Source organism: Biomphalaria glabrata, chromosome 13 (assembly GCF_947242115.1).
Source record: "Biomphalaria glabrata chromosome 13, xgBioGlab47.1, whole genome shotgun sequence".
Lineage (NCBI taxonomy): Eukaryota > Metazoa > Mollusca > Gastropoda > Planorbidae > Biomphalaria > Biomphalaria glabrata.
In genome coordinates this window covers 8,232,166-8,254,609 of record NC_074723.1, presented here as the reverse complement: position 1 = coordinate 8,254,609, position 22,444 = coordinate 8,232,166, and the positions used below count along the sequence as shown (strand labels likewise).

The 22,444-nt window shown below is 34.1% G+C and overlaps 2 protein-coding genes across 2 annotated transcripts in view; one reads left to right on the top strand and one right to left on the bottom strand.

Moving 5' to 3' along the window:
* The window catches only part of LOC106056065 (tyrosine-protein kinase transmembrane receptor Ror-like), a 34,063-nt gene extending 23,440 nt beyond the window's left edge, over positions 1-10,623 (bottom strand). The window contains exons 1-2 of the mRNA XM_056008468.1: positions 9,913-10,623; positions 7,097-7,238 (exon numbers count right to left, since the gene is read on the bottom strand). Coding sequence (XP_055864443.1) covers positions 7,097-7,238; positions 9,913-10,202 — 432 coding nt within the window. The 5' untranslated portion in view covers positions 10,203-10,623. The remainder of the gene's footprint in view (positions 1-7,096; positions 7,239-9,912) is intronic.
* Positions 10,624-11,058: 435 nt separating this feature from the next.
* LOC106056064 (integrin-linked kinase-associated serine/threonine phosphatase 2C-like) lies at positions 11,059-17,793 on the top strand. The gene is made up of 10 exons (XM_013212635.2): positions 11,059-11,228; positions 11,989-12,147; positions 12,397-12,511; positions 13,462-13,568; positions 13,879-13,972; positions 14,119-14,206; positions 14,373-14,494; positions 14,958-15,077; positions 15,772-15,853; positions 16,317-17,793. The coding sequence occupies exons 1-10, from the start codon at positions 11,177-11,179 to the stop codon at positions 16,461-16,463; spliced, it is 1,086 nt and encodes a 361-aa protein (XP_013068089.2). The 5' UTR covers positions 11,059-11,176; the 3' UTR covers positions 16,464-17,793.
* The last annotated feature ends 4,651 nt before the right edge of the window (positions 17,794-22,444 follow it).

The following is a 22,444-nucleotide window of genomic DNA, read 5'->3' as shown; positions in this document are numbered from 1 at the left end:
AGGAAGTGGAGATGGATTGGTCACACCCTTAGAAAAGATACCAACAACAGAGCTAGGCAGGCCTTAGAGTGGAACAAGACGCAGAGGAAGACCAAAAAGAACATGGCGACGCAGTGTACTTGAAGAAGCTGAGAGGACCGGGAAGAGCTGGGAAACCATCAAAAAGCTAGCAAGAGACCGTGGAGAGTGGCGTGTTTTTGTCGAGGCCCTATGTTCCATGAGGAACTCAAAGGAGTGATGATGATGATGAAGGCAATAACATATCTTCTGACAACTTGGGGGTGCAGATTTATTTATTATGTAAACAATAGTATCACATTAAGAAATGAATCGGATACGAACAGCATAGTACACCATTAGTAATGGCATTACCCGGCAACAAAAGGCCTACTATTCATGATCATAACATTGGCCTAGGTCTAGTAATTTTAAGATTAAACGTATAAATTCATACGAGTTCTAGTCTAGATATAGTAGATTCAATATCAAGATTCTAGACCTAGAATTAGATCTAATTCTAGTCTAGTTTGTATGACAAATGACAATGGAGATATTAATTTATATTTTGCGAGGGGAATGTCTGGTCCAAGTAGACCTACTCCAAGTCTTTCAAGTCATTTCTAGCTAGCTCACTACCTAACTAAAAAAGGTCAAGAATTTTTTTTTTTCGTGTTGCCAATTTATCTAATTTTGTCGGAAGAAGAAATCTTTTTTAGTGTCTCTTTATTACATGTAACATGTAAACTGTCTTTGTAACCTTGTTTTATTTAATTCGAGTCCTTTGAACACGTGACTTGGCTTCATTAGAAAAACATGCATAGTTTTGTTAATATGCTTGAAGAGCCAGAATGATCCAGCTATACAACACTTTGAGTACAAGACAGGCGGCTTTCGTTTTCAAAACCATTAGAAACGGATATGTCTAATTGAAACAAAGATTTACGATTGTTAAAAAAAAAGATAAATTTATAGAGCTCTAGTCCTATATCGAAATGTCCCCCAGGTAAAGGTTAGCTAACCAAATATTAAGTAATGAACTTATTGACAAACTATAGAGGTTTTACTTATCTTGTAAGTTGTAAGAATCAACACTTTCATTATTAACTTATCATAAACTTTATTGTAATTCTTATACAGAGGCGTACCAAGCAAGGTGCGGGGGCATGAGCCGCCCGGGCATCAGTAACGAGAGGCATCAAATTTGTCCTTAGCATGTCCCTATTGAACCCGAGATGACGATTTGCCGGTGTGCTTGTAAAAGGCCATGCCCTGTCAGCCCGATTTATCGGTCTCAAACACCTTACCATTGGCAGCCCGTGATTGAAAAATCTGGGACTATGTGGACATCACAGAAAATATACGTTTGGTGTTTTATTTCGATCTCGAATGTGGAACTGTGGAAAAGAACAAAGCAACAGCCCATAGAAGTAGATATCCTTCAGAGACGCTGGAGATGGAAAGGTCACACCCAGACCTGCCTACCAAAAAAAATCCTAATGCGTAACGCTGATGGTCAAAATGCGTATTTTGAAACCAGAATGCGTAACACTTACGAGATCCACTACTTTGTCATATATATATATTATATATATAATATTAGATCTAGATGTCATGTTTAAATCTACAATCTAAATCTAGATCAATACGACAATAGAGATGATATCTAGACTAGATCTATGTCTATATAATGAATATAATCTACTCTAGATTCTAGATCTGGGCTCGAGAGTGTTACCGATGCCGTGGATCCACTACAAACGTAGGTCTACTCCAAACTTTCGTAGGCCTACCTTCATCCTTGAACTATTCTATACTAAGACTAAGAATCTAGTCTAGATCTAGTCTAGATGGTAGTAGATGTTATCGATCTAGATCTAATCAATCTAAATCATACAACTAAATTGGATCTAGATTGTTGAGTAATGTAGAGAATCATGACTAACGTAATGAGTACTAATGACTAGCTAGATCTATTCCTGTATAACAATGATAACAAGTTTTCTAGATCTAGAATCCAGATCTAGACTAGATATCTACAATGTCACTCAATGTGTTTTGAATCGATAGCACTTCGATATTTTTTTCTATACAATCAGGGATTCAACATAATTAATTTCTACTAATGAACTTACAAAAAAAAAAGTCACGTTGGTGTATCAGCTAACTGACGGTACCAACCCGCCACTCCCTCACTCTCGCGTTCTTCATTTCTAGACTAAATCTAATTGCTTTTAAGAACCAATCAACGTATAGATCTGGGCACAATGTGTTCCCCCACCTTTTCTGTCCCCCCCCCCCGGCCAACAAAACGGCTTAGCGTGACCTCCGTGACCGCTCGTAAGCTAGTCAAGAGCCTGCATCCAACATAACAAGGCAAGCCCTAACCTGGAACCCCCATGGGACGCCCAGGAATACATGGCACCGCGATTCGTAAGCAGATGCCAAGAAGATGGGCAAGACATGGGGACAGTTGGAGAGACTCGCCCACAACCGAGATGCTTGGAGGAAGCTGGTTGGTGGCCTATGCCCCAGAAGTGACAACAGGCTGAGATAAGATGAGAGTTGTTTTATTTCATTTTTTAAAATTAATATCAGAAGGAACTGCCGCACTCGGCATCAAATACCGTAGTTACGCCTCTGCCCTCTTAAGTCCAATCAGCTCTATGGTCTAACATTTGAAAAGAACACATGCATAATTAAAGGGAGGAGAATAGAAGCGTTAACTCGTCTGCAAAAGACGCAGAAACTAAGTTAAAAAATTAAGTGGCCTTGCACAGATACGTAGATCTAATTCTATACTAATAATGCTAGATGTACGTCGACCATCATAGTGCTACTATTACTACTTTAGTTTACTAACTGTGCATATGGAAGGGCGGGGGTCGGGTGAGGGCAAAGGTCGTTGACGAATGTAGGTCGGCGTGGTCTTATAACTACGATATAGCGAAAAAAAAAAAAAAAAGAAACTCGGTCATGCCAGTCAATTTGACTCTATCTGTTACTACAAGTAAACGAGCGTGTTCATATTATGTAACGCTATGAAGCTTAGTGAAGGGGTGGGGAAATCCTTTTGTAGACTATGCTGTGTTTGGAGAAGGGGGGGGGGCGATGATTTTGATAAACGTTATGTAGTATATTTTAATAACATTTTTTTTACATATTATTTTCCTGCTCTTAAGTTAGAGTTCATATTTTTTAAAATCCATATAATAATTTATATTGTAATTGGCTGGAACCTAATTTACTTAAATTATATTTCAAATTTGAAAAAAAAAAAACCAACAAGAACAATTTTCCTCTTTCTATTTGCTGAAAGGGATATTTTAACTTGAAGATGAAACAAAATTTTAATATGTTATTCCCACTTTTCATTTCGACACATTAAAAAAAAAAAATAAAAAAAAAATAAGTGTTCTTTGTGTTGTTTGAAAGTAGAGAAAAACAGTGAAAGCAATTTAATTCATTATCAGTGGTCAGACTACTCAAACAATTATGGTATGGTTCACTCTTAAGTAATATTAATCTTTCATCTATCACGGCTCCAACTAAATTGTGTGTACAGGTTCATAAACTAAGGTTATTCAATCTGTGTATAGATTTAAAATGTGCAGCTACACTTTTTGTAGCTGTTTAAATCTTGACAATAAGTACTGCCCCTCCCCTTCCATTTCAAAGTAAGAAGTTGACAGTAGTCTAAATACAAATGTAGCATTCCATTTCATATCATCAAAGCTAGCGTTTTATACCGGAGAAAGAAGCATTAAAGCTCAGCAATAGATTCAGAGTTACTAAGAAAAAGAAAGGGCTAGCTAAGTGAGATCTAAACAAGCATCTTCCTACCTCATTAGATCACCACATATTGAATAGAATGCATCTCTCCAAGAGACTTTATTCAAACTAAAAGCAAACAATTATTTTACTAGCACTGGTAAAGTAAATATATGTGAGACTCCAGGAACAGTGCCTAAAGTAGGGAATGAAGTTATAGTACCTGAAGTAGTGAATGAAGCTACAGTACCTGAAGTAGGGAGTGAAATTATAGTGCCTAAAATAGGGAATGAAGTTACAGTACCTTAGTAGGGAATGCAGTTATAGTGCCTAAAGTAGGGAATGAAGTTATAGTACCTAAAGTAGGGAATGAAGTTATAGTACCTAAAGTAGGGAATGAAGTTATAGTACCTAAAGTAGGGAATGAAGTTATAGTACCTAAAGCAGTGAATGAAGTTATAGTAGCTAAAGTAGACAATGGAATTATAGTACCTAAAGTAGGCAATGGAGTTATAATACCTAAAGTAGGGAATGGAGTTATAGTGCCTAAAGTGGGGAATGAAGTTATAGTACCTAAAGTAGGGAATGAAGTTATAGTACTGTGGTAAGGAGCCGACATTCAAGAATTATAATGGCAAACCTTGTAGCAGAATAATTCCAGAAGCTATCAAAAGTGTTTCGTTTTCTCCGCTTAAGTTACATGTAGACCTTTTTGAACTGGTTGTTATAAGCATGAAATTGATATTGCATACAAATTAAAACTGTCAGATGTAATGCAGGGAAGATACAGTTAACAGTCTCATGTTACAAACAATGTATACAATGACACATTAAAAAATTGTTACTTGTGTACTTCTGTCTGTCAGTCTGTGGATGAATATATTTTAATGCACCATATGACAAAAAGCACTTTTGTTAAAAAGTAAGGTCAAGGTTATAGTTACATAACTCAATGATTAAGAACACACTTCTTCTTCCAGGGCATTTTTCATTTTTGAAAAAAAATCATCTTTGTTCTTCTCTTCAAAATTAATAATGAAATGGGTTAAAATGATGAATAGCACACCAAATCAAATATGTTTTCCCCAACTTTAGCATAATATTTACTTACTAAAAAGCTTAATTAGAACAATAATTATAGCAAATATTAAACTAAATGTGAAGAAAATAATGTAGATAACGGATTTTATTCCAGTTTGAAAACTAATTTAAAAAATTTGACATGGTAGCACTGTGACAATTTAAAAAAAAACAAAAAACACAGAGCCTAATACACCTTTCTGAATGACTCCTGACACTGAGAAGAAAACAAAAACCTTATGTCTAATGAAAATCCAGTCACAAGAACACTGTCAGCTCACGTAAAATGTAAGCTATGGGAGCCATCTTTATGATATATGTATTTAGTCTAAAAAGTGTTAGTTAAGAGTCTATAACATACATTTGGGAATCTTGATTTACATAAAAATTAAGATTGATGCTAGATTTACAAAGAAGGAAAAGAAGGGAAAAGTTGATGGACTCTCAAAAGTGAACTCAAAAACATTTTGTTGGACATGACAATCAGCTCTATAAAAGTACAAACAGTTGAATGAAATAGCAGAATAAAAACTTACAAGAACATATATAGCAATTCAATCAAATTTGAAATAGCTCTAAACATTTCTTAGCAATTATCATCTCCCTTCTAATCAACAGAAAAGGCAACATTTCCTTTGCTCTTTCTTCAGAATTATTGAAAATATCCCTGGAACTATTTTGGGAGGCCTCCAGGTAAATGGGGACCTTAACACAACAGAATGAGACAACATATGTCCCAAACAAGACACTAGCCTCAAAACACTCCTATAGAAAGAAAACTATAAGGACAGTTGCCTGATTTTGAAACCACTGTGCAGTTTATCTCATAAATTGGTCTAGTCATCTGAACACTTCAAAATAATTATGAGATCAAGGAAGAAGAATCAATTATAAAATATCTCAGAATATTTCTTAGCAATTATCATCTTCCTTCTAATTAACAGAAAAGGCAACATTTCCTTTGTTCTTTCTTCACTATTTGGGGGGCCTCAAGGTAAGCAGGGACCTTAAGTTATAGCTTATGTTGCCTATATGGAAATCTTGCACTGTCTATATGTCACTATCAATTTAAATAGTCTACATTAAAATAAACTTAGGATTTGAGTCAAGCGCCGGTAGAGAAGGATCTAAAGAATTTAGTTGTGGAGGAAATTTCATAGAGATAAGACATATTTTAGTTTTGAGTTGTATCTTGAGGTGGCAAGTCTTGTATTTTATTAGATCTAGTATTAATCTGAATATATTTTGTTATTGAACTTTGAAAGAAGATATTCAGAGTTTTGAGTTTTGGCACATAAGCACAATTTAGGCCATGTCGTGCCCGTAAGAGGATCTTCATCTGATACGTTTAATTTCTGTACATACTGTATATTATTATGATTCCAAGTTTTGAATTAAAGTTCTGTATTTGATTTAAAAGGATCTTCATTTATTGAAGCTCTAAGACTTATTTAGATCTAGAGATACATCTACAGAATCCCCGGCACGTCACAGTAACATCTTGTAACATCTCAACAATCTTAATAAGAAAAAGGCTGTGATACTACATATACAGAAAATAACTATTTACTGCAAACATTCAGGAATAGGAAATACAAATTAAAAAAAGCTATTAATATGATTATCTGATGAACTTTCTATTTGGAAGTATGTTATAAACTTTGTATCCTTTATGGTTTTTGACAATACTGGTGGTGAAAGCAGTGATTTCAGGAATTAATCAATAAAGTGTAAGTACCCTTTTCAGAACCTATGATTTATAGGGCAGATGATATTAAGGTCATATGTTTCTGTGACTGATAGTTAATGAGAGTGTCATGTGGCCAAGTACAATGACCAACATTCTTTACTTTCCCATCCAATGTCAGGTACCCAATGGATTTGGGTAGTTTTCGTGGCATCCTAGAAATCCTGTAATTCAAAATTTGAGTCTTCGCCAAAATTTGAAACAGAGACACCTCATCTTGGAAGCCAAGCCACCATCTAAATTAATACAAACTAATACATATTTACATTTTACAAAAACACTGAACATGGGAAAGGGAGGGGGGGGAAGGCCACAGTTTCTATAAAAAAAATGAAACAGGTTAACAAATTAAGAGACACTAAAGATATATATTTTTTATTTAATCACTGAGTAGAAAATACTTTAGAAACACCTCTTGATGTACTGAACTGCAAAGCCAAAAGAAAAACTTAGTAATTAATTTTTTTTGCAAGAGTACATATATTAAAGTAGTTAGCTTACCAAAACACTGTAGCATCCATCCCCATATAGATTAACAGCATGGATATTATTGGGAGGTAGATTCACAGGAAAACAAGGATTGAATGAATATTCCCAAGTTTTATCAACAGCAACAGTGGAGACATTAAACTGGGTGTAAAATCTGTGTGGAAAACAAGATAAAATAAATAGGTTGGTAAAAATACTGCAGAGATATTTTTTTTACAATACAGAATATAAGCAAGTACTGCAGACTAGCACAAATTATGTACGTTTTGCTATTTTTCCCATTAAAGCAGTTTGCTAACAATAGTTGATTCCTTCATGAAAAACAACACACACTCACACACATATACAACAAACCCCCAACCAATCATTAGAATCTCCTAGTACATATTGTGCCTTTTTAAGATTAACCAGCACTCTTCAAGTAATTCTTATAAATTATTATTCTTCTTCTAGCCAGCTTTATTGCTGCTGAGCTGTGAGCTCTTTTGCAGACTGTGCCAAGGAAAAAAAAGTGTGCTGTTTTATTCAGTTGTTCAACACTGCAGTACAGGGTGTTGGTTATGTCGATCTGTAGTGGAAGAAGGGTCTGCATAAGGTAGATTAAGGAGGGGCATTCAAAGAGGATATAGTTTACGGTTTCAAAGGGGTGGGCGCAGTGTCTGCAAAAGGGGGAGTTGTGTGGAGTGCATTTTGTTCAAGATGGTAATTGAATAGTGGTGTGTGTCCTGTTCTTAGTTGGAAAATTGTAGATTGTTCTTTGCGGGGGAGGAAGTTAATACTGTCCAGTTTGTTAGGCATGTTCATTTCTTTGTACATGGCTCTGCCTGTGTTTCCTGATGCCCATTGGTTGAGCCAATTCTCTTTGTAATTGTTGACTAACATTGACCTTAGGGTGAGGTAGTTAACAGGTCTATCTGGATGTTCCATAGATGAACCTGTCTTTGATAGCTTAAATCTGCCTTTTCATTCCCCATGATGCCAATGTGTCCAGGGATCCACTGTAGTGTGATATTGATATTTAATTTTGATATCATCTGATGGATTATCAGAATTAGTGTTGTCAACTCTTTTGGGCTGTTTGAGGTGCTGCTGTTAAGTGCTTGCAGAGTAGATTGGGAGTCTGTAAAGACAATAATATCTGATTGTGGTTGCACTCCTTCAAATAATTTGTTTTCCACTGTCTGTAGTGCTATGGTAATTACCTCAATTTTGGCTTATACATAAAAATGATTAAATGCAAAACAAGTCAGTGATAGATTTCTTTTCAAACTCAAGTATAATTATTTTACAGTACTTCACCCCTTTAACCAATAGCCTCTTCACCCTTTGATGTACTGCAAAATCTCTAGAAACATCTACCCAACTCTTGAATAAAATAGAGAGGCACAAAAGTTTCAAGACATTTTCTGGCATCCTGTGTTGTTCCTTGAACAGACTCATTATTGGAAGCAGTGAAGCATGTTATCCTGGATACAAATTCGTCATATTTTTCAATTTAAAGTTCAAAACTTTAAATGTCCATATTCATCACAGAAATTAACTGTTTAAAATAAAAGTTTTATTTGCCACAAATATTTGAGCAACTCTCAATGCTGTAGTTGTGCTAAAAATATCTTTTGAAATATTCTGCTACTTCTACTTCATTATACTAAAAAGAGAGCAGATTAAATAACGAAAAGGTGGGATGAATTGAAATAAAGATATAATTACAGGCCAAAACTGAAGCGTGAGAGACATTCAAGACACACACACACATATATAAAATGTGAATGCAATTTAGCAAAGTTTAGTTCAACTCTTTACTTGAATTGTAAGTTTCAAATACTCCTTCTGAACTTCTAGCCAGCTTTTTGTTGCTGAACTGTAATCTCTTTTGCAGTCTGTGCCAAGGGAAAAAAAGTGTGCTTGTTTTTTTTTCAGTCATCTTTTTCTTTATGATTGTGGGCTGAAATTGACTTGAGAGTGAGGTAGTTTAATGGTCTGTTTGGTTGCTCAATGGACTTGAATGGTTGATCCTGTTTTGACAGTCATTTCCCATATTCCTATGTGGCCAAAGATCCATTGTAATGTGACTGTTGTATATATTACATTTTTATATTATATGATGGATTATCATGATTAGTGTTGACCATTCTTATGGGGTAGATGAGTAGTTGCTGGTGCCAGCTTGAAGAGTGGATTGTATATTTAATGGGACACAATTGACAATGAGGAATTAAAACTATCTGGATACATTTTACAAGAAGCACTTTTTCTGGTCAGTAGATCTCTTTAAGTAATTTTATCATAAGTCAAGAAAATAGATCTACTTGAAGTCTGCAAATGTATCAGAAGGCCTCACTGGCCCTGAAAAAACTGTTCTCAAAGACTAATTCAATGAAGAAATACATGGCCTAATAATCATAGCAAAGTTAATTTTCAGACAATTCTACACAAGACAAATTATTTGATCCCTACAGTGTTACTGATGAGAAGAAGAAAAAAAAAACAACAACATATTAATTTGGAGGACTAAATTTCACCTGCCTAAACAAAACATAAAAGAACTATTACATAACTTTCTTTTGATTTCTGTGTTGTGTATTTAGGAGATTTTGTTTGTAACTAGTGCTTAGTAGATCTAGAGTGACTAGATCAAACAAATAATCTAATTTAATTAATTTTAAGTAATATAATAATAATATAATATATATATATATATATATTCTATATAACTATAACATATAATTAATATTAACAACTAGAGTCTAGATCTAACACTTAGTAACAGTAATATGATCTAGTCTAGACTCCAGACTAACACTAATCCTAAGTCCTAGAGTACATACCGAGGAAACCCATCTTCTCTCGCTAATGCTTTCAAATTTATTACAGATGTATTGTTTCCATCTATCTGAACAGAGCACGTAGAAATATTAAAACTATATGAAACATTTTTAACCGTATCGACGTCAGTGTTTTCTTCACTTTCTTTGCTATTCTTTGAAAGCAGACGGCGACTCGACGAAGTGGTTTTAGGACTCACTGCTAGTGCTGTAGAAGATCTAAATCCGTTTAAACTTAGAATAAAGAAAGCACTGATTCCAAAGTACAAATAATTTCCATTTAATAAATACATTGTTTTCTAGATCTACATATCTTGTAGCACTACTTTTAACGAATCAGCTGTTATAGATCTAAAAAAAAACAAAAACACAACCCAACGAGTACGTTGACACTGTTAACCCTGTACAAAGTTTGTTTAGTGTTATAAACAGGTCACTAGTTACGTAGTTCTGCAATGATCGCTTGTAACAGCTTCAATGATTGGTTGGATAAGTCGGAAGTTAACCTCTAAATAATAATATCGCTAAATAAGTAGAGAGATCATCAACTTACAAAAAAATTTAAACTGAGATTATTTAAAGTTAGATCAATATAATTTTATTTATTGATATATTCATAATTAACTTTAAGATTTTCAAAAGTTTTAAATTCATCAAGTAGATTCATCTAGATCTATATTCTATATCTAGAGATCTACATTATCTATTTTTATCAGAAAGCAATATGATGAATATCGCACTGTTGTCACTGTTGACCATATGCTGTAGCTAAGTCTAAGTAGTGTTAGCTATTCGCATCTTTAAAATGTGTTTTCAAATGCAAAAGAACCGATTCAGGGAAAGAATCTAAAGTTCGATTTCTAGATTAATTTATAATATAATATCTCTATCTGAGTATCTCTAGACATAAGTTGACTAGATTTAGATCTACAGACTATATCGTAGTCTATAACTAGCTAGATCTCTAGTAGATCTAGTCTCTAGATCTAGATTAGTAACTGTAATCAGTTATCGGCTAGATCCTATATAATATTATTATTAATATCTAGATCTACATCTAGACTAGATCAGATGAGTAGATCTACTCAGACTACTGTAGTGTCTGTAGTACTGATCTAGACTAGAATAACTTAGACTTATAGTTATAGTAATAGCCGCCGCCTCAGCCTTAAGCCACTTAAGGCTTGTTTGTTTCATTATTTGAGAAGTAGACTCTACTCTATTTCCACCAATTCTCTTGAGCAATTATTAAATAATTTTTGATTGAATGGATCTCTTTGGTGATCTTCCAGAGCCAGATCACAATGATCACATTAAAGGTACTTTTTTTGGTAACTTACTTCTAGACTCTAGAGCTAAATTACACTTTAGAGTTAGAGTTTCTAAAGGACATATACTTCATATTAAGTTCATATAGATTATTATAGATCTATAGGTAGATGACTCACGAGTGACTAGAATTTAGAATCTTACTTAGTTTTAACTTAGACCTAGATCAAGTAATCTAGTCCTAGAGTCTAGACAAGACTGACTTATAAAGTTATTAAACTGGACACGACATGGCCTAAATTGGCTAAATTGTGCTGATGACATGATGTGCAAAAAACCCAAAATATCAAGCTGACTTATTTACTATTTAGATCTAGATCTAGATTTCTAAATCTCTCATCAGTTCACTACACTGTCTACAGTCCCATACCCTGTGACCTGCCCTACCAAATCCTAGACAGTAGTGAGTTAGGAGTATGCTAGTGCTGCCCCTAGCTAGTGATTAGAGTGGAGTGTCACTACTCTAGATCTAGACTCTAGAGATTATCTTCAAATCTGTAGGAACATCTGAATATGTAAAACAATCTTAATCTGTATATTACATCTATATTTATATATATTACTTGGAATATGAAAATAATCTTGAGTAAAATAAAAAGTCAACATTTACTAGAGATATCTCTTTTGAGAATAAAGAATATTTTTTTACACTTCACTCTTCAGTAAATGAAATGCCTCTATCTGTACATATAGGCCCTATTTTTAGAGTTATTGATTTTAACTAGTGTTTTATAATACTATACATTCAAGGGCATGCTGCATCTCTATCTTCAACTAAGGAACCTTGTCTTACCCCTGTACCACTAAAAACAAATGCAGAAACAGTAGGTGACAAAAGAAAATACAAGAATGCAATCGAGAACACAGAGATAGAAGAAAAACAAAGAAAGAAAGACTCAGAGGAATTAGGTTTGTGTCTCAATTATTTTTAAAATTATGGAATATATAATAGTGTAATTTAGTTTATACAGAGGATATAATCTGCATCCAAAATTTAGGTAGTTCAAAAGTTTTAAATGGGTGCAGCTTAGATTTGATAGAATCTCAGATTGTGATGAACAAAATTTAATTGTATGAATCATTGTTATTAAGTCTATTCTGCAATACAATATTTAATTTATTAAATAGCTTGAACTTTTCTGATTTGTTATTATTCAGGTTTCAGTTTAAAAGGATATGTTGCTGACCGCCAAGGAGAACGAGAAGACATGCAAGATGCCCATGTCATAATCAATGATTTTCTCCAAGAAATCCCTGGAGTTCACAAATCTATGTAAGTGAGAGGAAACAAAATGATTGATGAATTAATTTACACAAATATTGGTGGACTTGCACATCTATGTTACAGTGTTTTCAAAGAACATCAAATGACAAAAATTTTCAATGTCAATTTTAAATTCACATTGGTTCAGGGCTCATCCCCCTGGAATTTCTTTCTAAAATACGCTGAATAACAAATTACACCTCGATAATTCATTTTGTTGAACAAAAATGTAAGTTACAATTCATATTTTTTTAAAACATAGAACTATATTTAAAATTGTGCAAATTAAATAAAATGAAGAGGATAAAAGTGTTATGATTAGTGGACAAATGATAGAAGGAGGCACCTTACTGATAGAAATTACTTTTTTTTTTTTCTTCAAATACTTATAAATCTTTTTAAAAATTTTATTATAATATATTTAAATTTGATATTAAGCTAAGGTTTGAAAAAGCCAAAGCCTAATAATGATTTAATTTCATTATATTTCAGTTGTTTAAGTTGTTTGATATTCGCAAAGTTTTATATTAGTCTGAAAAGGATGAGTATAAATAAATGGTCTAATTTCATTTGTGGAACAGTTGGGGGGTGGGTATCTGTGAGAAGGTTTTCCGTGCTGCCTTTTGGGGCTTAGTAAACACAACTCTGCTCAAGTTGGGTATCGAACTTCGAGTCCCCTTCATAGGTAGCCAAGCCAAGCTCAAGCGTACTTAGCCTCTCGACCACGCTTCCCAGGATTTAATATACGAATTCTTTAATATGTAGATTGAAGAAAAATGACAACTTACAATATTATGCAAATGATGTTGAACACTATGCAGAATTCCTTAATTTTTGGCTCTCTATATTTTATAATTTTATGTGCAGTTATCATTTGCTTTGTAGAATCATACCTTCTCTTTTCTGATCATTATAATAAAGTTTTCATTCATGTATTTAATATTGCTCTTTTTGAACAGACATCGATTGGCTTTGTATGCAGTCTTCGATGGACATGGTGGAGTTCGAGCTTCAAGGTTTGCATCCCAGCATTTGCACAATAATCTGCGTGATAAATTCCCCAAGGGTAATTTCAGATGCCCCCACTTTTATATTAAAGAAAAAATTTATGTTTTTCTTTTTTTTTTTTAAATACCATAGAAGCATTTAAGGGATATATTTTTATTAAGACTATATTGCTATTTTTAGTTTATATTGTAATTGATTTCCACTACCATTAACTGAATTAAATTTTTTATTTTTAAATGTAAATGTAGGTTTAAAATATTACATTAATTCTAAATGCCTTTCAGTTGAAACTGTGTTTGTTTATTTTATTTATTTCTATAAAAATGTCTACAATACTTTTAAGACTTTTTTTTAAATCCTTGTTTCAGGGGACGTTACACAGGTTGAAAAAGAAATAAGGAAAATACTGATAGAAGCTTTTAAAAAAACAGATGAAGATTTTTTGAAAGAAGCTACTAAAAAGTAAGTTTGAATTTCTCTCTTCATGTTATGTCTCATACGATGAACATAAAAAGCTTAAAAAAATATATTTATATTTATAATATATTATAATATAGTTAATTAAAAATACACAAATTTATATGAATTTTTTTTTTTTTTTAAATCAGCAAACCTTCCTGGAAGGATGGGACAACAGCAGTTGTTGTGTTAGCCATCAATGATACTTTGTATATAGCCAATCTTGGGGATAGTAAGGTAAGATATAACTCAATTTATTACCCACAAAACATAGCAAAAGAATGTTTCGATATTTTTCTTTCATTTTTTTTTTTAGAACTTTCTTTGTTATAATGACTACTTTTGAGGAAAATTAGAGCGCAATTAAAATTGTAAGATTTTCTTGAAATATTTTTCCTTAAAGGCTGTATTGTGTCGCTATAAAGAAGACCTGAAGAAGTGTGTTGGTATTCCATTAACAACGGATCACAGTCCATCGCTGTATGAAGAAAGAATGAGAATTCAAAAAGCAGGAGGCAGTGTCAGGTATACATTTAGGAATTTGATGCAGGGTAGCTAATATCAGTTTTTTTTTTCTTTGTTTATAGCTTGGATTTTCCTTCAGAATTGAAAATTTTTATATCATAACTCAAAACCCCATAAGTAATAGGAGGTAATAGGGGGTTGGTGGCAGGCAGGGTTCAAACCTAGGACCATCGAGACAACAGAGCACATAGCACATGACAAGGCAGCCATCTGTTGATATATCTGGAATAATTTTAGGCTCTTTTAATGAAAATACTTGCATCAAATTCTAGTTTAACAAGTGGTTGTTTGCATCTTTCCTTAATGTTGGCTGCAATTAGTTTTTGTATTGGCTTCTTTTTATTTTTTTTTAATTTGTACTTTTTGTACATATAGCCTACAAATGATGTCAAAGTAGATCTGACAGGACTGTATAAACTGACATTGTGGTAAATCATAGTAACAAGCTAACATTTTATTTCAGAGATGGGCGTGTATTGGGAGTGTTGGAAGTAGCTAGGTCAATTGGTGATGGGCCTTACAAAAACCATGGAGTAACATGTGTTCCAGATGTCAAAAGATGTCAGCTCACTGAAAATGACAGGTAAATATAAATGACACAGAACTTCCCCACAATTTTGCTTGATATTGATAAAAAAAGTTTCCATGTTGGGTTCCCTCAACAGACACTACAGTTTTTTGTTTCAAAGTATCCGTTCTTGAGAAAAATGAAAAATACATTTTTCTAAGGTATTCCTGTCATATTTTCTGAGGAGAACTCTACAACATGGTCTGAATACTGCTGTTTGCCCTTAGTATTAACTTTGAAAAACCTGATTTAAATAATGTTGTGCACCATTACTTTGAACTTTCAACTATTTGTTATTTTAAATACAAAAATCATCTATTGCAATGGTAATTAAAGCTAATATACTTTTCACCACATGTATTCATTGCTACTTTAATACAACTGAACTAAACTATAGATAGGGAACGTGGTGGCTGTGCGGTTAAGTGCTCTGCTTCTAAACCTGGGCTTCTGGGTTCAATTCTTGTTGAAGACTGGGATTTTGAATTTCAAGATTTTTAGGGCGCCCCTGAGTCTACCCAAGTTCAACAGGTACCTGACTTTAGTTGGGGAAAGTAAAGGGTGTTGGTTGTTGTGCTGGCCACATGACATCTGCTTGTTAACCGTTGGCCATAGAAACAGATGACCTTAACATCATCTGCCCCATAAATCGCAAGGTCTGAAAGGGAAACTTTTTAAGCTATAGATCTTGCAAATTTTTTAATTGCAGATATCTGATGATTGCGTGCGATGGTCTGTGGAAGAGTTACAGCATTGATGAAAGTATTCATTATGTGAACAAAATTTTAGAGGTAAGTTTTCAACACCAGTATTGCACAGATAAATAGCAAAAGAAGCATTGACATGGCAGCAGTATTTGTAAGTCTAAAGTGGGATATGTGGCTAAGTAGCATTAACCACATGGCTAAACATCAAGGGGGGCTTGAGTTCCAACCTGACTCAAGCTGAGTTGTCATTACTGTGTGCTTAAAGGCAGCATGGAAACTTTCTCCCCCAAGTCCACAAAAGAAATTGGACCATAGCGAAATGAGCAGGCTGTAGGCATGAAAAATGCCATCACAGAAGCAAGTTTTTAAAAAGTTGGAATCCTGCATTTATGCCATTTGAATGTAATCTTAATAGGGTGATAATCTATGTTGGGAACAGTTTCTTGTTGCTAATGCCAAGGAAAAAAAACTTGAAAAGTTTGAAAGGAAGTATAATAAGTGAACATGAGTATTTATAATCCAATGAATTGAATCTCTCTCTGTACAGGACAAATCAATACAAGCAAGTGGCAAAAAGTCTGAAGAGGATGTCAAGTTTGACACTGTATGCAACAAGTTGGCTAATGCTGCAGTGTTGAGACTTAGTGGTGACAATGTGACAGTTGTAGTGGTAGCTATACATCCCAACAAATGACACTGTCTTCATTCACCTCCTTCCATACTTTAAAACTTTCAATTTCCTAGTGAAATTGGATAACCATTTATGATTGATATGTAAGTGATGGTTCTGGCATCATGGGGAATAAATACAGATCTAAATTTCGCTACTGTTATGTTTCTAGGTAGTGCTGACTCTTGGAATAAGAATTTAGACATATATTTTGTTTGGTTAACAAAACCCATCACTGGAATGGGGGGAAAAAATCTGATGTCTCTCCTCTGTTGTGATTTTCACAGCTTTGTATAAATTTGCTTCTTGTGCATTGTTTTTCTGTATCTTGTTAAAATAGGTTAAACAGTTATGATCTATATTTTCAAATTGATGTAGATTGTTCACAGTCTACCTAAAAAAAAGATATGTTTCTATTATCTTGTACATGCATGGAGCTAATGCTACTTTTTATAACAGATAGTGAGAGTTAAAAAACGCACTGAGATTATGTTGATACTTTTTATGTTGACTTCATGTGATGTATATAGGAGTTGTTATACATTGTATTGTTAGATGAAACTTACATTGCTCCCAATTAGTGAAATATGACACACTTTAGTGATTGCATTTTGTAAAAATTAACTGTATTCATATTGTCACTTTATGAATGATAATAGATTTTATTTACTTTAATAGAGATAAGTGTAGGATATTATGTTCCTATTACTATATTTGTTGTAGTGTTGATGTTTTTTAAATCTTACATGTTTACTGAATTATCATATCTTATATTTCAGAGTTTAAACATATATTTGATTTAAGACTGCAGTAAATTGAGTTAGAAATACTGACAAAATAAATTCAATAGAATTTTGGAATAAATGAAGTCTATATAATGATGCAAGGGAGATAATGTTTTATTTTTATTTAAATTATCATGTGAAATAATAGTATTTTTATACTTATTTGTGTTCTGGTACACAATGTGAAGTAATTTTAAAAAAATATAGATTCATAGAAAGCATTCGAATTTGACTAACAGAATATCTTTATAAAGTTTATTTCAATGTTAGTTAGATTCCTACATCAACATAAATCTGCAACCTGCAATAATAAACACAATTCAGCTTGTACTGTTTCTGTCAAGAATACTGACAGATTGTATATAATATCCTTTCTGAAGTCAGATGTCTTACAAGCTTCCAACTAGGCATTAAAAGATTTTTGTTCTGGTATCTACATTTCCACTGCAGTGATTGCAATAAGAACAAAAGTTTTTTTTTTTTTTGTTGCACCAAATATTGTATTGTAGTTACTAACAGAGACAAATGTTTGCAACTTTGCTCATAAAATGGTATTTGAAACACCCCCCTCCCCCTCCCCAAAAAAAAAACAAACCATTACCATAATTTGTGTCTTTCATTTTTGTGAAATAAGTAGTCAAAAAAGTTTTTTTTTTTTTTCAAAGCACACTCCAAAAATCAGCAGTTACTTAGGTACAGCCACAAGTTGGGTTAAAATACAGACCCTTGTATATACATGTACTGTAATCATTGAACTTTGTTGATAAATAAATTTGATATTTTTTAATTGATTTTCTTTTATTCCTGTTTCACTTTCCTGTTCTTACACTGCTTGATGCTATTGCAATATATTTGGCAACATTTCCATATTACTGTGCCAGCAGGATGAAGAATGTTTGAAGCAGCTGTGTTGGTGCTGCAGGTTTTTTAATTACCTGATAACCATAATTTCTTGTTTTCACACACAAAAATAACCCAGATCTAGAACTAGATCTTATTTTCCCCCTACAATGAACACTGGTATACACCAGCATAGACAGTTTCAAATGAATCTTTTTAATGATAGACTGAATTGATTGAAATAGTTTAAGTATTTAAAAAATATTTTCTTGTTACAAAGCTTTTATCAAGTCCATCCCTCTGTCTATCTGGTACAGATCTTGTAAACTGCTACTTTTCACTCTCAGATCAAGTTGAAACTTAGCACAATTGTTAATTGTCCCTAAATAAGTTAACAAAACAGAAATCTATTTTAAAAAAAAAGTTAGTGGTTGGTATTTAATTAATTTTGTTTGATATAGAAAAGTCAAAATAAATTTTACAGTACTGAGAGATAATACTGTATATGTACACTTCTTTACCTTACATAAGCTTTGTTTGCTTTGTATTTTTTTTTTGTTGAGAATATTTTGCCTGTTTTACATTTTGAGCCTATCACCAGGCCACTAAGTTTAGGATTAGAGACACATACACTCCCTTACAATGGAGAACAAAGAAGTGAGTGTAAAGTCTTTCTCTCTTGTTCTCTCTTGTTCACTGTGCGATGATAAGTGCATGGTTTAAAGTGAGCATTTTATGCGCTAGATTGCATAAGAGAAAAAAACAACAACATATCTTGGGAGTTATAAGTAACAAGTTTCTTATGAACTGACCTGAATATATCAAGACCTGTTCACGAAAGATGTCCAAAAAAAAAACAAAAAAAAACGTTGACCTATCATTTTTTTGTCAATATCTGGGTTTGTGAGCTGGCTGAAACCTGAAGATATAGAGTTTACTAAACAGTTACCATTAAAGTAAACAACGAAGCCAACATCTCGCAGTTCTGCAAGCTATAATTAGATCTATTATTATTTTTATTACTAAATCTAAAATGTATCAATGCCTTGCTGACTAACAATACTAAAGCCTTAGTCTACTGGACCTATGTAATGAGCACTTGCTATACGGAAGTGAAAAATGGTCAATCTACTCATGGCAGGAAAAACAAAGCTAAATATCTTCCACCTCCGATGCCTAAGGCGGATCTTTAAGGTGGCAAGATAAATAACCAATGAGAAAGTGCTACGAAGAGCAAGGCGCCAGGACATCCGATGTTTTATCAGCAGCAAACGCCTTGGCTGGCTTGGCCACGTTCATAGAATGCCAGAATGACGACTTCCACAAGACATTCTGTATGGCGATCTAATAGAAGGCGGGATAGCCGCTGGTCGCCACTTTTATGGTATACGTATGTAAGCTTTTGCAAACGCGACATGTAACTCTTCAAAATCAGCACTAGCAGCTGGGAAAAAGTGGCACTGCATAGATCCACATGGAGAGCGAGCATAAAGGAAGGGTCCCGGATTGAAGATGTCATACACAACAGTAGTAGAAAGAAGGGTGATTACATATGTCCAACCTGCGATCGCAGCTGTGTATCAAGGATTGGCCTCTTTAGTCACACAAGAAATTGCACAGGGAAAAGATCGTCTCTCCAGACGTAAAATGCCACAGAAATGAAATGATAGGTTTTATATTACCAATTTTCATACTTTTGTTCTTTATCGTGGATCATCTATGGAATAACCAGATATACCTGTTAACTACCTCACCTTAAGGTCAATGTTAGTCAACAATCAAAAAGAAGAGTGGCTCAACCAATGGACATCAGGAAACACAGGCAGAGCCTTGTACAAAGAAATGACTATGCCTAACAAACTGGACAGTATTAACTTCCTCCACTGCAAAGAGCAATCTACAATCTTCCAACTAAGAACAGGACACACACCTCTGTTAAAATACCATCTGAACAAAATAAATTCCACACAACTCCCCCTTTGTAGACACTGCGCCCACCCTTATGAAACCGTAAACCATATTCTCTTGGAATGCCCCTCCCTAATCCACCTTAGGCAGAACCTACTTCTACTACAGCACATCATAACCAACACCCTGTACGGCAGTGCTGAACACTTGAAGAAAACAGAACACTATTTTTCCTTGGCACAGTCTGCAAAAGAGCTCACAGCTCAGCAGCAAAAAACTGACTAGAAGAAGAAGAAAGCTGTATGGCCTCCGTAATCCACATTACTTTTTTTTTTACCATTAAAGAAAAACATTGACAGGCCTACTATTCAGAATAGGGCTAATTCGAATAATTTGTTCCATCAATACAATTCTTTTGCCACTGATAGGATACTGTGTCAAAGACGCGCATATTTTTTTTTTCTAAATCGTTGAAAGTGTGCATATTCAAAAATAATAACCAGATAGGATACAATTAGTAATGGTTAAAATTTACAATACAAAACTTATTTTCTAATTTTTTTTTTAAAGTAATATTTTTTTTTTTGTGTGGAGTTCAGCATGACATGTGATGAGACAAGTCATTAGACAGAGTTGATACATGCCAGTGACGTCAGGCATACGCACGTGCAGCCAGGCATAGAGCATGCGCGTTTGCTCACTTGGCTAATTTGGCTTTTGTAACACATGATGTCAACAGCACCAATTTTTGTTCAGTCTACACTGTTGCATTTAAAAAAAAAAGGTTAATTTGAACAAATTTAATTGCCCGACAGCAAGCCATTCTTTTTGTTCAAGCAGGCTTGCAGATCGTAATGTTACCTAATGTCGCAAAAAATACCCATTCGATTAGAATGTAGACATTTAGAATGATCTCATTGTGACTTATAAATGCGACACTCAACTGTTTCCTTGACATTTTAATACATATGCCTGTGAATGACCGAGTGCATGTGTCGGCGCATCAAGACAACAAAAACATCTATTAGATAGGCCACAACACAATTGTTCTGATAAGGTCTTTACCTGGTATAGTTATAAAGTAGTTATAGTCTATTATCTTTATAAAAAAAAAAGATATCTATAATGATAAAAAGAACCACTTAGAACAAGACTATTATTCTATGAGTCACTTCAGGAATTCAGTTACTGCGGTAGAAAACATTGTATAACAAAAGTTCTACTTTATTGTAGGCCTAAAACAAAAGATATATATCAATATAGAAATAAAAGTTAAATAACTATCATTGTAGTACCAAAGAAAATTATTATAATAGAACAAAAGGAAACTACAGATTTGCGATTATCAATATAAACCAGACGTATTAGAGGCCTACTATCATTGTCATTTCATGTGCATTGTAACATAGTATAGTTTCTTAAAAAAAACCAATATGTAATAGGATCAATATAGATCTATTTAGAAATCAAAATAATTGTTTTTACTCCACTATGCATATAATACTTGCGCTAAAAATCAACTGAAAGCCAAAATTAATCAAATATATTGGTACGTCAGTTAACCAATAAAAGAATAGTCACGAATCCAAAATGTCTGTCAACACTCACAATGTCAGTATGTCGGCTATAGAGAGTGGTGAGATCCAAACACCGGTACAATTTCTTTCCGTGGCTGGCAGAAATATTTTTATCCTGGTCAACCATGTAGTCCTCAGCAACCTTATCAGTTTGTCTGGCCTCTGGACCAACGCCGTGAACATTGTGGTCTTCTCCAAACAGGGGCTCAAGAACTCCATGAATCTGAGTTTCTTTCTCCTGGCCATCACCGACCTTCTAGGGCTTCTAACCCAGCTCTTTCACAACTTTTGTCTCAACCCTTATGTTACTCTCATCGACGCCCCGGTCAACTTTATGGAAATTCAATTCTTAACGGCAGGGAGCCCTAACGCCTGCCTTGTGAGAATCACCGGCTGGATAACTGTGTATATCACAGGAGAAAGATGTCTGTCTATTGCTTTTCCGCTGAAAATTAAACAGATTGTAACATTTGAGAGAACCGCTGTGATTATGTTTTTCATCTATATTGTCAACTTAGCGGCCATTGCGCCGTTATATTTCGGTGCTTACTTTACATGGAAAATACAAGCGGGCCGCAATGCTACGGTTTTGGGGGTGGGTTATACCAACGATATCCAGATTATCTTGGATCTGGTCTACATTTTCATGGCCACGTTAACCTTACTGGCCTTTCTAAGCGCCATCGTTCTGACAAGCATCTTGGTCGTTAGTCTTAAACAGAAGTCGAAATGGCGCCAGGCGTCAACCTACGATAAGGACCAGGGTGGTCTGTCGAGCAAAGACAAAAAGACCATCCGCATGGTCATCGTCGTGGCCAGTGTACTCATCGTCTGCTACACGCCGTCGAGCATCAACTCCATCGTGTCTCCCCTGGTACCTGGCTACACCATCAAC

Excerpts from the sequence above, each read along its gene's own strand:
- LOC106056064 (XM_013212635.2), top strand. The coding sequence starts at position 11,177 with ATGGATCTCTTTGGTGATCTTCCAGAGCCAGATCACAATGATCACATT. Across the intron at positions 13,973-14,118 it reads TTGAAAGAAGCTACTAAAAA|CAAACCTTCCTGGAAGGATG; the intron begins GTAAGTTTGAAT and ends TTTTTAAATCAG. Across the intron at positions 14,495-14,957 it reads AAAGCAGGAGGCAGTGTCAG|AGATGGGCGTGTATTGGGAG; the intron begins GTATACATTTAG and ends ATTTTATTTCAG.